Source organism: Musca vetustissima, unplaced genomic scaffold (assembly GCF_032173495.1).
Source record: "Musca vetustissima isolate MV318-11 ecotype Yass unplaced genomic scaffold, APGP_CSIRO_Mvet_v1 utg62662, whole genome shotgun sequence".
In the NCBI taxonomy this organism is placed as follows: domain Eukaryota; kingdom Metazoa; phylum Arthropoda; class Insecta; order Diptera; family Muscidae; genus Musca; species Musca vetustissima.
In genome coordinates this window covers 62,379-79,103 of record NW_026889235.1, presented here as the reverse complement: position 1 = coordinate 79,103, position 16,725 = coordinate 62,379, and the positions used below count along the sequence as shown (strand labels likewise).

General features: G+C 36.8%; 1 protein-coding gene across 1 annotated transcript in view; it reads right to left on the bottom strand.

Annotated features, from left to right (window-relative positions):
- Positions 1 to 12,152, bottom strand: part of LOC133336927 (uncharacterized) — a 33,426-nt gene extending 21,274 nt beyond the window's left edge. The window contains exons 1-2 of the mRNA XM_061545195.1: positions 12,018 to 12,152; positions 9,544 to 9,728 (exon numbers count right to left, since the gene is read on the bottom strand). Of these exons, the coding sequence (XP_061401179.1) occupies positions 9,544 to 9,728; positions 12,018 to 12,132 (300 nt within the window). The 5' untranslated portion in view covers positions 12,133 to 12,152. The remainder of the gene's footprint in view (positions 1 to 9,543; positions 9,729 to 12,017) is intronic.
- Positions 12,153 to 16,725: the final 4,573 nt, after the last annotated feature.

Sequence of the window (16,725 nt, the reverse complement as noted above, 5' to 3'; positions counted from 1 at the left end):
GGTGAATATCGCCGTCGAATGAACCATGAGTTGTACCAGCTATTCTCGGACATCGACATTGTTAGACGTATTGAGCTGCAGCGACTACGTTGGCTAGGTCATGTTGTGAGAATGGATGAATATGCCCCAGCCCAGAAGGTATATAAAAGCGAACCAGCTGATGGTTCACACAGAAGGGGAAGGTCACGAATACGATCGAAAGACCAAGTCGAAGACAACATTGTCGAAAATGGTCTTTCAAATTGGAAAAACTGCGCAAAAGACCGACGCGCCTGGAAATCTTTTCTAAGCTCGGCTTATGGAACGAAAGTTCTGTCAAAAGCCAGCTAACTAAGTAAGTACTAGAAATGGCAGAACTTCAGAAGAAAGCTAATGGGATAACTCAAGATCTCATCAAAAAGACGACAGGAAAAGCTAAAGAACTATGTAGGTGGTGGATAACGACAATTTGAGACCTGATGTCAAATACCTCACCTCCCATTCAGCCAGTTCCTTCAGCATTACCATAGATATTCCGACCGTACCCTAACCTTTGGATAACTGAGCAATTAAGATGACATCTGCAGCTTCTTCATTCGTACGAGAAAGCACACTCATTTTCGCCCTGTCACTTTTTGGGTGCTCTACAAACTGGCTTTCAAAATAACTCGCTAGCCTCTTCGGGTGACCGACCCGTCATTGAATAACTGAAATTATTTTCATAGAATCCTTTCATAAATTCAAAATATTTCTGTGGATTGGTTTAATAAAATTTTGTCATCCACATGCCTAGTATTACCAGTTATATATGTTCATGTTTAATTAATCCTCCGCACAAGTTATGCCCACAACCACGACAACAACATCAAACAAAAAACAACAAGACAATATCAAACAATAAACTAATCTCCCCCGCCAACCCAAAAATTAAAAGAAGAAATAATGAATAAATTTGAGCTATGAATAGAATTAGCTGCTGTCATCTTTTAAATACTGGCGTCTACTCAGCATCTATGCTATGCCCGTCCGCCACCACAGCATCCGCAACTTTATCGGCTGTGGGGGGATGGATGGAAAGGCGTCAAAATAAATTGTTTTGTTTGTTCAACAAAATGATAGAAAGAAAGATAAAAAAGTATGTGAGATATTTCAAAAGATTTCTTATTTGCCATCGGTGTGTATATTAAGGATGGAGAGGAAAGGAGGGAGCGAGCGGGAGGCGAATGGCGACAATATGTTTAATAAAGAAATATTCAATGTATGCTGTTACATACATATCGCGTACATCCATACGAATATAGTGGACATTGTTCCACATGTTTGAGAATACGATAATAGTAGAAAAAACAACTTTACACAGTGTAACAATAAAACAAGATATTTTGGTCCTTCGATCATCAATTGATGTATGCGTATAAGTCTGGGTATCGCCCATTAAAAATTAAATTTTTGTGGGTCTTTTTAGGCCATGATCTCATTTCTAGATGCGTTTCAATAAAAATCAAGATATTTTGGTCCTTCGATCATCAATTGATATATGCGTATATGTCCGGGTCTCGCCCATTAAATTCCCATCTCCACGTTATGTCAATAAATTTTTGAGGGTCTTTTTAGACCATGATCTCATTTCTAGATGCGTTTCAATAAAAATCAAGATATTTTGGTCCTTCGATCATCAATCGATATATGCGGGTATCCCCATAAAATTCCAGTCTCCCCGTTATACCAAATAATTATCTGGGTTTTTGTTTAGCCCATGATCTCATTTCTCGATGTGTTGCACTAAAAAGTTTGTCTGCCAGTAGGATCGTATGGTAATTTAGCGGGCGTATGGTAATCCGGTTCTTCAATAGAAAGTCCAGTCCCGTCTTTTCTGCTTGCCGGGAGGCGGATCTGTGCAACAACAGTTGCCAGAGTATCCGATGTCGATCCACTCGTTCATTGCTTTAAGTCTAATAGCGGCGCCCGTTTCATATTTTATAGCCTCCATAACCCTAGTTGGTGTTGTCCGCATTGTAGCATGTTCTCTAGACTTTCTGTCGTGATTTTTATTAGATTTTTCTGCATTGCTGTCCAACAGACTACTGTCGCATCATCTTTGAATTGAAACCCCATTTATACCAGCATATGTGAGCTTTATCGATCCGTTGCTGTACTATGCTATAAGTCCGGATCACCCCTTAAAAAAGTTTGGCGTTATTTAGACACTCACTTATAGCTTTAACCCCTGCCCGTAGGACCTTACTGTAATCTGGCAAGTAAAGTGAAATTTCGGTCCATGGTTCTTCAACAAAAACTCATAGCCTCGTCTTTCCATCTGTGTCAGTTTACAGAGGTCATTTGTGATAGTGTTCCGCTATCCCATAAGTCTCTGTCTCTGATTCAAATCTGAGGATTGAGGATCCAATTGTAACCTGTATTATATTTTTGTGAGGCATGTTGTGTCCGGTGTTGATTCAGTCCTGTGGTATTTCCATTAATGTTTCCGGTCTAGGACGACTCTTTGTTTTGGAAGATGGGCTCCTTAATACTGTCCTATTTTTGTCTTTCTGATGAAAAAAACATCAGAATTCACGTTAAGACCCGTAACAATTAAAGGCGACGTTTAACATTAGCTACTTTCCCCTAAGAAGCCGTATAACGTCTGTGCATAACATATGGAACTGGTTCAAATCCCTTCTAGAACTAGGAGACTATTATTAATAGTGGTGACCCACAGGAGTGGTGACATATAGTCCTTGATAGTTATGTGTTGTAGGGTCATATGACTTCTAAGAATTGGATAGCTTTTCAGTGCCGAAATTGTTCAAGCCACCATCAATTTCAATGTATATAACTAAAGCGTACATTGTGCGGAAGTTGCCTTCAATGTGGTGTACTACCTCGTGTAAAGTGATTTCCACTGATCTCAACCCTGCATTCCACCGATCACGGATGTAGTATTAAAACACTGATACAGTGCTACTTAAGATTATACCTTCGATCAGAATCAAAGCTGAATACTATCGGATGCGGATAATGGAAAGCCCAATACTGTTTATAAGATAGCTCTGAATTGAATAAACAGTCACGGACAGCGGCTTCAAAGTTAGGGTCTCGGTGGAAATTATCGATTGTCAATTATCTTCTGGACCGACGAGCTGAAGTGTTTTTGGCGCTCCTATAATTAACCAAACTTACGGGTTTCTAGTCTCTTTCCCTAACGGATGACTCCCCAACGCTGTGATGTTATGAGAACTCGTGTCAATCAGTGTCAAGCTAGCATTCATGGTTTCGACTGTATTCGAACGGAGCCTCAACAGGTTGAGGATAGTGAAAACCCCAATACTATTTATTGGGTAGCTGTGAATTGAATAAAAAGTCGCGGAAAGTCATAGCGGGTTCAAAGGGAGGGTCTCAGATGAAATGCTAATGATCTTCTGGACCGACGAGGCGAAGGGTTTTTGACGCTTCATACACCCTCAAACTTAAATGTCACAATCGCAAATACTCGGAATATGAACTCGGATTCTTCGGACTCTACTATCAAATCAATGAGCGTATGTTCACATGTCGCAACGGGACATAAACGAAAATTTGACCCCACAAAGTGAATACCACTTCAGCCTCATTGAGGAATACAACAGCTTCCGCCTAAGCCAGGAGAGCATTCCAGCTGACATATGGGATGATATCCCAATGCCTGAGTGGGAAGGCTGTCATTGAGAAAACGAAAGTCGGACAAAGTCTTCACAGGAATCTTCAAGATCTGCTCCAAAGGCGAAGCAATCTTCGAAGACCGATTTCATATTTTAGCATATCGTTGGATATGTTTTTTCATGGTATCGATTGTCCAACCCATACTTTGGAGTAGAAATGTAGATTGGGTATAAAAACTACACTGTCTTCCTGCCAGAACTTCGTGGTGCTCGCAAACCTTATGCACGTGTTGAAGGCTAAGCATAGTCAGCCTGGCCCCGCTATTTTAAACGGACTCATTAATTTTAGGATCCTCGAATCTTACCTCCCTTATTGCCGTTACATTATCAGTTATCAATTTGTTCGGTGGGAAGTGAGTTTTCACAAGAAGCCTTACTGTTTCTATCCTACTAACCTCAACATATACCATTGTTCCGCGTTGAGAGCACGAATTTTATTAAAGAAACCTTTTTAATTCGCCATCAATGTCAGGAAGTCGTTCTATACTTTCTCTATAGATCCTATATTGTGATGGTCATAAAATTTATTGTTATATGTTATATTATCGGGATGGTGTATGACTAAGTTCAAAGATTGCAGGTGATATAAACATAAGAGGACTCTCGAATAAATGTCTTAATAATTAAATGACAATTTTGAAGTAGATTATCTTCCGAAGTAGTTTTTTTACCATTGTGAATCATCCATATCTGGAGTGCGTCATAAAACCTTGACAGGTTTTAAACATTATCACAGAGGTATCAGTGACATCATATAGGTTTATTGCTGCTACACCTTATGAGATCATTGAAAAAATATAGCTATGTTTCAGAACATAGAATTATATAATAATTTGATGGAATTTGTCATTTTTACTAGAAGAAAGCCCTACAGAAATAAGTTATTTAGTTCGATTTAAGAAAACTTAAAGGAAAGTGGCTTCTTCTCTTTTTCTTGGCAAATTTAGCCCACACCTATCTCAGAGTAATGTTGACATATTTCTCATATTTCTCTAGTGTTACAATAAAAAAGTGCGGGAGCACAGCATGTATATTGATGAGTTAATAAACTGTATCTATACATTTTTTCCCAAATTGATTTTAAAAACACCCTAATACACATTGTCTCAGGTGGGTTCATGAGTTTAAATAACAAGGTGCACAATGCATCGCCTGCCAGAGCCAGAAAGGCAGTCAGACATCAAGCCAGCTAGCTAGCCTGCTGTTGAAAGATGCTATTTTATAAATGGCACTGTTTATTGATTCAACTAATTGTTTTAATAGTTTGGGAGGACGAGGAAGAGATGGGGAGGCGCTTCTACCGCCATTGGTGGTGGCTTCATTATATTATTTCTATTTCATCCAATTTGTCTATCGTTGACATCGTATGTTGGCTTGACATTATTGTGTTGCTATGAATATTTTCTTGTTTAATTTTTGTTATTATTGTTGTTAGTTTTATTTCGTTTTGTACATAATCAGCTATTTGTATTGTATCGCTACTAGACGGGATGCTTAAGACATTTAAGGACATAATATATTGTAATGAGTCCTTGTTGAGAAAGCGGATATGATTTGCTGAATTGACTTTGTGATAAGATAAGAAAAGTTTTTTTTATTACAAGGAAGATTTTATTGTTGCTTTTTGACCATGAAGTTTTGTTTAGAAAACTTGGAAGAACAAGAGGAGGAAAATTAAAGTCTTCCATTGAGTAACAATTCTAATAGAATAGAAACCATTTTTACAGGACTCTTATATTCGAAACTAATCTTTATTTATCATTGAAACTTGGTGCAGATAAACCTCATCGATTGTAAGAATGTAACTGCTAAAAACGCTCCTTACCCTCAGCACCTCAAGTATCGACATTGCAAAAATCCTCGATCCATACTTGTACAAGAATGTAGTAACTGGATAAAGCTAAAAGAATTCTATAGTTTTTAATTACCCTCACTGAATGAATTTTAGAACTTATAGAGTAAACAAGAAGAAGCTAAATTTAATTCTAAATTCATTAATTTCCTGGATATATGTGAGCTCCTCCATACACCTTGCAGTCGGCCGAATGCTGCTCTCGATTTTGTTAGCTTTTTAATTACGTCTATTCTGAAGCATTACGTCTATAATAAAGCAGGGAAAGCGTTGTCCGACCCTGCCATTTTAAATGGTTTTTAATTTATCTCATACCACGGACTCATTAATTTTAGGATCCTCGGATTTTACCTCCCATATTGACGTTACATTTTCAGTTATCAATGTGTTCGGTGGGAAGTGAGTTTTCATTAGAAGCCTTATTGTTTCTTTAGTAGTTTCTATCCTACTAACCTCATCATCTACCATTGTTTCAGTTTGAGAGCACGAGTTTTCTAAAGAAACCTTTTGATTTTTGAGATGTATATCTTCCTATCTTCTATCTTCCTATTTATAAAAGAATTTCCAAAAGTTCCATTTGGAGGTTCTAGTAATTTTGTTGCATTCTTCCTGCTTAACATGGAAGTTGTCCCAGTATAAAATAATTTTTTTACGTCGTGCTCTGTTGTAAAGTCTTCGGGTTTTGTTTTCCTTTGTTCCGAATCTCCCCTGTCATCCAGGTTTACTCGAAGGCATATTTACTTTCTCGGAGACGACAACTTTCTTCTTCATTGTTTCCGCCAAGTTGTTGAAATTCCTATCTATGTCATTAGTATTTAAGCATTCATAGTTAAACTGTTCTAACCTCACTCTTTCACTTACAATGGAAGATGGCTCAGTATAAAATATTTTTTTCCGACGTACTCTGTTGTAAAGCTTTCGGTTTTTTCCTTTGTTCCGAATCTCCCCTGTCATCCTAACCCCTATCTTTGATCAGTCTACCAAACTTCTTTCGAAAGTATATGGGGTTCGGCGGTGGTCGTAAGATTTGAAACCTAATATAATTTTTTGTGGCGTGCTCTGTTGAAAATTCGATTCTTTGTTCCGAACCATCGCTTGTTAGCCTTTTAATTAATTCTATTTCTGAAGCTATCGACGTATTCGATTGCTTGACTTTTTAACTGGTATAGGCGATAACATTTTTTAAATTTTTAAATCTCCAGGATCAGATGGTAAAAAACAGTTTAAAAAAGATTTCCAGGCTCGTCGATACTGTGCGCAGTTTTTCCAATTTTAAAGACCATGTTTCGATATGTTATCTTCGCTTTCCATCTTATTCTTGGGCTTCCCCTTCTGCGTGAACCAGAAGATATGCCTTTTGAGCTGGGGCATCCTCATCCCTTCGCACAACATGGCCTAGCCAACGTAGTCGCTGCAACTCGATACGTCTGACTATGTTGATGTCCGTCTACATATGGTATAGCTCGTGGTTCATCGATGCAGATCGGCCCGTAGATTCTTCGGAGAATTTTTCTCTCAAATACTCCAAGAGCAGCCTCATCTGCTTGCGCGAGTACCCATTCTTCAGATCCATACAACAGGACGGATAGTACCAGTGTCTTGTAGAGTGTGAGTTTGGTCTGGCGAGAGGTGGTCTTGTTTCTAAATTGCTAACTTATACCATAATGTCATTTGTTGGCCAAAGCTTTCCTTTTCCGAATGTTTGTTTTGTTTATCTCAGACTAGCATTGAGCATCTTCTGTGTCACTGTCCAGCCCTGACTTACAGGCGGCACAGACTAGTGGATGCTCATTTTCTACCGAGTCTTAGCTTCTTCTCAACCACCGAACCTGCTCTAATCTACAGCATAATTAGAAACCAAAAGTGGTTGGGAAAGTGCAACCTTGACACGTAATATATCTTCTGTAATATATCTTCAATCTTACATTTTTATATCTTTCTATAAGCTTCTCATCTCCCTTTATTTCCCCAATCTTCTCTCCCCTATAGATGTGTCCTTATCTCTTTTCTTCTCGTGGATGATCACAACGGACCTAACGGTCTCAGAGTGCTGCAGCCACATAAGAGACTGCACATCCCCAAACCTAACTTAACCTAACCTTATCTCAGACTATCTCAAAGCTGTCTTGCGCGTTAATACCATGAGCTTGGTCTTCTCGGAATTTCGAACACTGAAATAAGAAACTCATAGCATCATACCTATATCATAGGCAAACCCCGATTCTAATTTTGTGGATTGATGGAATGTTGGAAAGCAGAATCATCAGGGAAATCATAGGTGGTTCTCTCTATACTTAACTATAGATGTCATGTGTGGAAGTAGGTACTTGACAAACTAAATCGTGTGGAGCGATCGGCATGGCTTCTTATAACTTGGGACCAACAGAACTACACCCCAAGCAAATTTGAAGGTAATATTTAATCGCTAGTACTAGATCATTGCTTGCAGCTTGGAACTTAACCAAGCAACAAGATGTGCTCTTCGACTAAGAGAAACAGTAAATTGGTGAACCATGCGCTCTGGACATACTGGTGTATTTACATGATTGGAAATCGCCATTTTCTACGACAGATAAGTTAGTGACTACATATATTCCTAAAGGGTTATTAGTACCGCAGCCCCCGATGTCAGGAGCCCCTGAATGTTTCAGCCTGAAGATTAGGGATTGGCCCCTATTGTGTGAAATGTGGTGGTTGTTGGTTAGTCCAAAGAGTTCGCAGGAAAAGCTATGGCTCAATGAGGATTTGCATTATAAAGTAAATGCTTGGCTCTTAGAAAGGCAGAGGTTTAGATAGTCTTCGAGTGAAGCCGTTATGGTGGATCTTCGAATTGATACCGGCGGACTGCACCAAGAGCGTTTGTCGACGCATATATCTACAATGGTTAAAACCGTCAAGGCGAAAATCATGTAAGACCCGACGGATTCATATTTCCCTATCACGACTTTGACGACTTCAATATAATTATAACGAAAAGGAGATTCTGGACAAGTGTCTCTCTACCTGGTCCGTCAAATATAGATGGCTCTAAGATGGAATAATTTCATCATTAATAAAAATACCAATGTTCTAATTTCTTTAATTCCACGTAGCTGCGAACCCAAAAGTTAAAGTAATTTCTTCTCCGTGCAACCATGCACATCTGCATAATATTTGTAGACATCGTCTTCGGTCCATTTTCTGACATTTCAAGGTATTTTTAAAATTAACAAATGATCTAAAATTTTTATAGAGATTGTGGGAAAAATATTAAAAACAAAAAACAGAACAAATTATTCATGCATACCAAACTCAAACAAGCAAGATACTACCAACCAAGCAGCCAGTGCGCCAGTGTCTAGAAACGTGCCATAAAATGGCATGTGACAGTAGAATAAACAAATAGAGATGTGTTAATAGTGATGCAACAATGTAGAGAGCTCGAACGATTCTCTCAAGATGTTGTTGCTCGGTTTGTTTGTTTGACTGTCTGTCTGTCGGTAACCGCAATATTATATTGTTATGCAAGCACAGAGCTGCATATATAGCTAAATAAATGATTGCCATATCAGGAATGGACCGATCGAACGGAACAGAACGTATGAGCGACCTAGCCCATATTAACTGTGGTCACACATGTCGAGGCTGAGAGAGAGGGAGACGGCGCCCAATGAGGAAAAATGCACTATTTCAAATGACAGCCGACAACGGATGCATTATCATTGAAATAGCTTTTCAGTCAGTACCTTTTTTGTTCTCCCAGAAATAAAATAGAAAAAATAATAAAGCAAGAAAATAGAATCACAATCTAATTGCCATTATTAATAATTACTGCCGGGTTCCACGAAGTATGTTTTCATTAGCTATGCCATCTATGGCAATTTTCTGTTAGGTTATATTTTCTTGATTGGCTACGCAACAATTGATTTTCTTTTAATAAAAAAAGGGAGTCCTCCTTGCCCTAACATCTAAAAGGGAATACTAGACAAACATGTGCATGTATATAAAATCCTGCCAGTAGCCATCGAAACTTACCTTACACGTGGCCAGTAAATTGTACAAGTCCTCCACCTCATCATTGTCCGTGGGCACATAATGTTTGCCCGTCTGTGTACTTTTGCCTTTGGTCTCCTGACGATACAATGGCAAGCCCATGGCCTTTGCCAGAATTTCAATGCCCATGTGACCAACGGTCTGATACATAAAGCTATCAAGTTCATCTGTAATGGGAAAAAAGTAAATTGAATATTAAAAAAGGAAATAATAAACTTAGACAAAGGTAGAGTTATAAAAATTAAACAATAATAGATTAAAATTTACTACGACACCTGTTGGGGTTTGAGCCTAGAATATAAATATATATAAAAATTTTCAATTATATCAAGGTGGCTCACAAATCCATATGATTGACTCAATGGAGGACTTCGATAAGAGGCTGACCTCAACAAATAGAAAAAGTATTTGGAAGTCAATTTTGCTATGAGCGGCATTTTATTCCAAAATGCCAGAAAATTTTGGTCGCACTATAAAGAGAAACCCTGCAGACAGTAGCAACACGTAATACGATGGAGAATTATCGGGAGAAAAGGAAAGAGGCTAATCGTATTTTCAGAAAAAATAAGAAAGAACAAGAAAAACGTAAGCGTGGGCAAATCGAGATGTACAGGAGTCAGAATGAAGTCCGGAAATTTTACCAACGACTAAAACATCAAACCGAAGACTTTGGTGCAGGCATATCCACCCGTAGAGGTAAATATGGAAAGCTAATGACAGTTACAGATAGCGTGTTGAGAATCTGGAAGGAGCATTTTGAAAAGCTTCTGGTATCAAATAGTGACGGTGAAGAAGATACCCCAGAACCAATAAGAGATGACGGTATAGATTGTATGCCAAATAGCCAAGATGAGGCCAGAGTAGCAATTAATAGGCTGAAGAAAATAAAGCAGCAGGTTGCCTGTGCTGTTGTATGGATTTGAAGCATTGGAAACTTGCAAAAGCCGATGAGGCACCTCTTGGACTGTTTGAGAGAAAAATTCTCCGGAAGATCTATGGGCCGATCTGCGTCGACAGTTAATATCGCCGTCAAATGAACCATGAGTTGTACCATATATTCTCGGACATCGACATAGTCAGACGTATCGAGCTGCACCGATTACGTTGGCTAGGTCATGTTGTAAGAATGGATGAGGATTCCCCCACTCAAAAGGCATATCAAAGCGAGCCAAGTGATGGTTCAGGCAGTAGGGGAAGGCCACGACTCCGATGGAAAGATCAAGTAGAAGACAACATCTGGGAACATGGTTTTCAAATTGGAAAAGCTGCGCGCAAGGCCGACGCGCCGGGAAATCTTTTTTAAGCTCGGCTTATAGAACAAATGTTCTGTCACAAGCCAGTTAAGTAAAGTAAGTAAGACCAAAACAGGGAAATACCTCAAGGTAGACTGATTTTTCTGAAACTGTTCAACCACTTACTTTCTGATATTTTACAAACATTGCGCGGCATATATATCGTAATTTATGCGAACGATTGTAGGATCATAGCGTCGAATCTCATTTTTGACCCGAGAGGATAAATGTCTATAAAGCTGATCTAGTGACTGAGAAATATGATAGACATCCTTTTCAAGTCGTATGCGCAAGTCACTGTCTTTTCAGACTGTCCTGAAGAGCATTCAAAGTAGTAAGATAATACCATAGATTAGGTTAGGTTTGGAGATGTGCAGCCACTAATGTTACTGCAGCACTTTGAGACCGTGGGGGAGAAAGGGGGATAGAAATGATAAAAAGCTAACAAGGAAGTATGAGGAGGTAGGTAGGAAATAGTTTCGGTGGCTATAGAAATTGGACGGAAATCATATTACGTGCTAGGATGCACTACTTTAGATTTCTAATGATGCTGTAGATTAAAGCAGGTTCCACAGTTGAAAAGGAAAGTGAGCACCCACTAGTATGTGCCATCTGTAGGCCAGGACTGGACAGCGACACAGGAGATGCTCAATTGTCTCCGTCTCCACCTCGTCAACACAGAGTCTTCAGTAATCAATAACATCATGGTGCTTTTTACTGGTAAATGCCCTGATATTGCAATGGCCAATATTGACTCCTGTCATTAATTCTAATTTCAGCTCTGAGTTTGTTCCCTTGGTTGACCGAGTCGACCAAATAGATCTTCACGAGTAGTCTTATCGCTGCTAAGACCATGATGGTGCAACTGCCTTACTTTTAATTGGGCACGAATTGATGTTTCAAAACTTAACACATGTCTATTATGTAGACTAGGAGCACAGGACATGTCGCAATTATTCGACTGGCTAGCTGAGCCTACTTACTTGTCTCCAAATTCATTACAAACAAAGCCCATATAGTTGGCAACCTTCCTGAATATGGGGCAAGAGGAATCAATTGCCTTCTGTTACTACAAAAATTATAACAAAGGTATTAAGCAGTCCGATTGCAGTTCCTAATATTGCCTACAAATATTTATTAAATATATGTACATTGATTACTCACCTCTATCCTTGGGATGTAAATTGGCCAATGCAACAATTTCATGACCCTCAGCCACACACTGCATCATATTGTAGCAGCTATCCTTGCCACCGCTTACCATGGCAACGACACGCATTTTGACCGAGTTTTTTTCGTCTGTGGCTATATATATACGTATGTGGAAGAGGAAGGATGTTTTGGTGTTGTGGTTGTAATTGTGCAGGAGCGATGACACGAGCTCAAACACACACGACAGATTTCGTTAAAGGGTATAAAGAGTTTTGGTTCTTAATTTAGTGATTTCTTTGATACGCATCCAAATCATTTGCGGGTTTTTATGATTTTTTCTTTTCGATTAGGTTTATCCGATATGAAATACGTTTATGAAATCTGCAAGTAAATGAAAGGGTAATTTGGGATTGGAGATTAATTTGGAAATAAAATTAGATTATAAATTTAAATAAAAAGGAACACACAAGTAAATTAAAATACAAATCATTTTTATCGAACTAAAATAAAATCCGAAATTTATTGATGTGATAAATGATATATCTCAATTTAATAGGTTTTTATCAAAAAAAAAAAAATTATACGAATCCGACGATGGAGTCGCTTTCTTATTGAACAAGACTGAGGAAATTTGATATTAATTAGGAAAATAGGCTAATATACCTAAAAGAACCAGTCTTGCCTAAATAAGGCAATGGTTATTTCTGTCATTTTAAATTTGCTTTTTGATTCTGTTCATTACTCTCCGACTATTTTTGCATTTTAGTACATAATTATTGGACTCATTACAATAGTGCACATACGTTTTATGTCTATGATTTAAACACACTATCCTCTGCCACCATAAAAATTTAATTGTTTATGGGTTAGTAGTATTTTTGCCGGATGTCTGCTCATTTGGCAATAGTTCAACAAAAGCCAAATAAAAGATTGACACGAACTGAATTTCTTTTGTCTTTTATGTGGAAGACGCTTCTATTGTAGCCGCCAATCGTTTGGCAATGTTTTCATAAATCCACGACCCTTAACCACCCACCGATACATAAAATACAAAGAAAGGAATGACCATATGAAAAGCATTATCGGACATGATTTATGTATGTGAGACAGAATTTGAAAAATAAAGTGTTTCAATTTACATGACGGACAATTGTTATTCCTATTTTTTTAAATAACCAGTGAGCGGAGCAGTATAGTCGGACGGTTCCGAACATGTGACACCCTACACAACTTCCACGAAGTTTAGCTTGGGCAATATTTCGCGATATTTGCACCCTCTTGACCAAATTGACAGCTCTTCTAAGTACTTGTCCAGATTCCCTTCTGAATACGTAAGCACCTGTAAATATTTATGTGTAACTGCCGCATCCGAGTACATACGAGAATATAATTGGTATCAATTTAAAGGTCAACCACTCCTCTTGGATATACTTTCAACTTCTAAGATATATGTCCTTCAGGACTAAATATATATGCCATAGAATACAAATTTTGTAATTTTTCACACAAAAGTCAGGGTGCATTTGAGACGCTTAATATTGACCGATCTTTTTCAAAACAGGCATGCTTATTCTTTGGCCCAATCCCCTTTTCCTTGTAAAAACTCGAGATGTTTGGGCCATAATTGCGGCCTCTGGGGCGACCAGAAAAACCGACAAAAATTAAGTATTTGGTCCATTTCATCCCCTAAATCTTAACCGGTCTTTATCAAAAACAATAGGGGTCTTCATTGGCCCGAACCCATCCTACATGCAAAATTTCGTGAAGATTGGTCCATAATTGTGGCCTGTATCGTGTTTACAAATTATAATGGACAGACGGACGGACGGACACACATGTCTAGATCGACTCAGCTAGTCGAGGTATGACGATTGGTATACTTAAAGGTGGGTCTAGGACCAATATTTCGCGGCGTTACAAACTCTTGGGGCTGCACAAAGCTATAATATCCTGACAATATAGTTGTGTAGAGTATAAAAAGGGGTTATATGGGGACTACACCTAAAAAGGGGGCGTATATTAATATTTTTTGGGAAGAAGGGTTTGTTACCATATACGACTACAAAAAAAAAAAAAAATCAAATTACAAAGAATTTGGATAAAAACACGTTCGGAACCCCAAAATACCGAAAATTGGGTGTACACTTATATGTGGGCTATCCGAAAAAAATGTATCTATATTTATAATATTTAGTGGGGAGATTTGCTACCCAATAAGAACTCAAAGTACCAAATTTCAGCAAATTCCGTCGAAAAATGCGATAAAAAACACCCAAAATACCGAAAATTATGGGTACACTTATATGGGGGCTATCCAAAAGAATGGACCCAAAGTACCAAATTTCAGCGAATTCAGTTGAAAAACGCGCTCAAGAACCTCGAAATACCGAAAATTGGGGGGTACCCTTAAATGGGAGCTATGTGCTACGTGGACCGATGTATCCCATCTTCTAACGTGACCTGCAGACAAAAGATGAATCTATGCAAAATTTTGGCGATCTATCTCAATTCGTTTAGACGCTATAGTGATTACAACCGACAGACGGACATGCGAGGCAGCGGGTGGTACTTATAAGAACTTTGTAAAAAATTTTTCCACACCTATTTTTTTTAATAAAAATTAATTTTTAAATAATCCACGCCTATGTTTATTTAATGAAGATTAATTAAAAAACACGCTTATGTTTAATAAAAATTAATTTAAAAGAAAATCCACCCCTATGTTAATTTAATAAGAATTGATTTAAAAAAAAATCCACCCCTATGCTAATTTAATAAGAAGAAAAATCAATGAAACTACTCAAAAAATATTTTTAAAAAATCCACGCCTTCATAAAAATAATAAAAAATAATTTTAAAAAATCCACGCCTTCATAAAAATAATAAAAAATAATTTAAAAAAATCCACGCCTTCATAAAAATAATAAAAAATAATTTTAAAAAATCCACGCCTTTCATAAGGCCTTTAAAAAAATAATTTTAAAAAAAATCCACGCCTTCAAAAAATGTTCAAATTTTATAAAAAATCCACGCCTTCATAAAAATAATAAAAAATAATTTTAAAAAAATCCACGCCTTCATAAAAATAATAAAAAATAATTTTAAAAAATCCACGTCTATGGAACTACTCAAAAAAGTAATTTTAAAAAATCCACGCCAACATTATATTAATAAAAATAGTTTTTAAAAAATCCACGCCAACATTATATTAATAAAAATAGTTTTTAAAAAATTCACGCATACATTATATTAATAAAAATAGTTTTTAAAAAATTCACGCCTATGAAACTTTTCAAAATATAACTTAAAAATAATCCATACCCATGAAACTACTCAAAAAGTAATTTTTAAAAACCTACATCTACGAAAGTACTTAAAAAATAATTTTCAAAAAAGTCCACGCCTATGAAACTACTCAAAAACAATTTTAAAAGGCCTATAAATCCTCAAAAAATTGTAAAAAAATGCAGGCCTAAGAAACTGCTAAAAAATAATTTTAAAAAGTATTGAATATAGTTAATACGCCTCAATAGCATATAAATTCTATAGATGATATACCCTGAGTATAAAATAAACTATTCCCAACTGTTCTCCAATATTGTCTTAATAGACTATTTAATAAAAAAACATTCACTTTATATTAAAAAAAAAAAAAACAGAAAAGAAAAATAAATTAAAATGCATCTGCTGTCTGACACTGAATCAATGCCAAGAACAATTATTTCGCTTGCAGAAGGGTAAAGAGACACACGCTGCTATAGATGTAAACAAATCCTGCTGATTACAACTTTTTTTCCTAGCAATAGGGGCGATTTCTTATTGAATATTAAAAAGGAGAGAAAGAAAAAATACAGAAAACAATTACCAAGTTTGCGTGTCATCGGAATTGTTTTCAACGCCCACTAATCTATACAAATCTGTGCAACTAGGGAAGGAATGCAAATCGGTTTGTAGTTTGTGATGATGTACGTATATAAACATTCTGAGTAGTGAATATTATGAAATTATTACAAATTAATAGAAAATTATTTGTTGATATGACTTTGGGGAAGAAATTTATTAAGATTATAGGTAGATAATAAATTTGAAAGGATTTAATTTGTTATACAATTTTGTGTATGGGCAATTGGGTCTCCCTAAATCAAACCCGAAAACTAATTCAACAATTATATTTGTAAACAAGTTTATAAATATTTATGTTAAATAAACGACAGGTTATGCCGAGAGCATGTAAATGTGAGCGATAATGATCATTTCACCTGTTTTTTGTCAGTGTATTTAGGTCCTATCCGCATTTTCCAATCGAACTGGCAAAAATGGAATATTAGATTTTCAAAGTATAAAAACTTTTATTGTAAGACATTTCAGTATACGTTCATAGTTTGTGAAGGTTTCCATATACAGGCCATCCCTCTTTTCGGAATTTTTAATATTTATGATAGAGCTTTGAAATTTTGTGATATATCGGTTCAATTCTCCCCCATATGCCAACTGTAATTTGGTATTTTGATTATTCACTGAAAATAATAAAAATCGGTATTTTGCGGAATTTGGGATCATGTTTTAATCAAATTGCATATATTTCTTTATTTTGGGTTAGTCTTGATTTAGATTAGGCGAGTTTACTTGCGGCAATTCTTGTCGTTCTATTTTGAACTTGCTTCATGCGTCTATACAAGACAATTCGGTTTCCAAAAAATTTTTCTATTTGTTGTTTTTT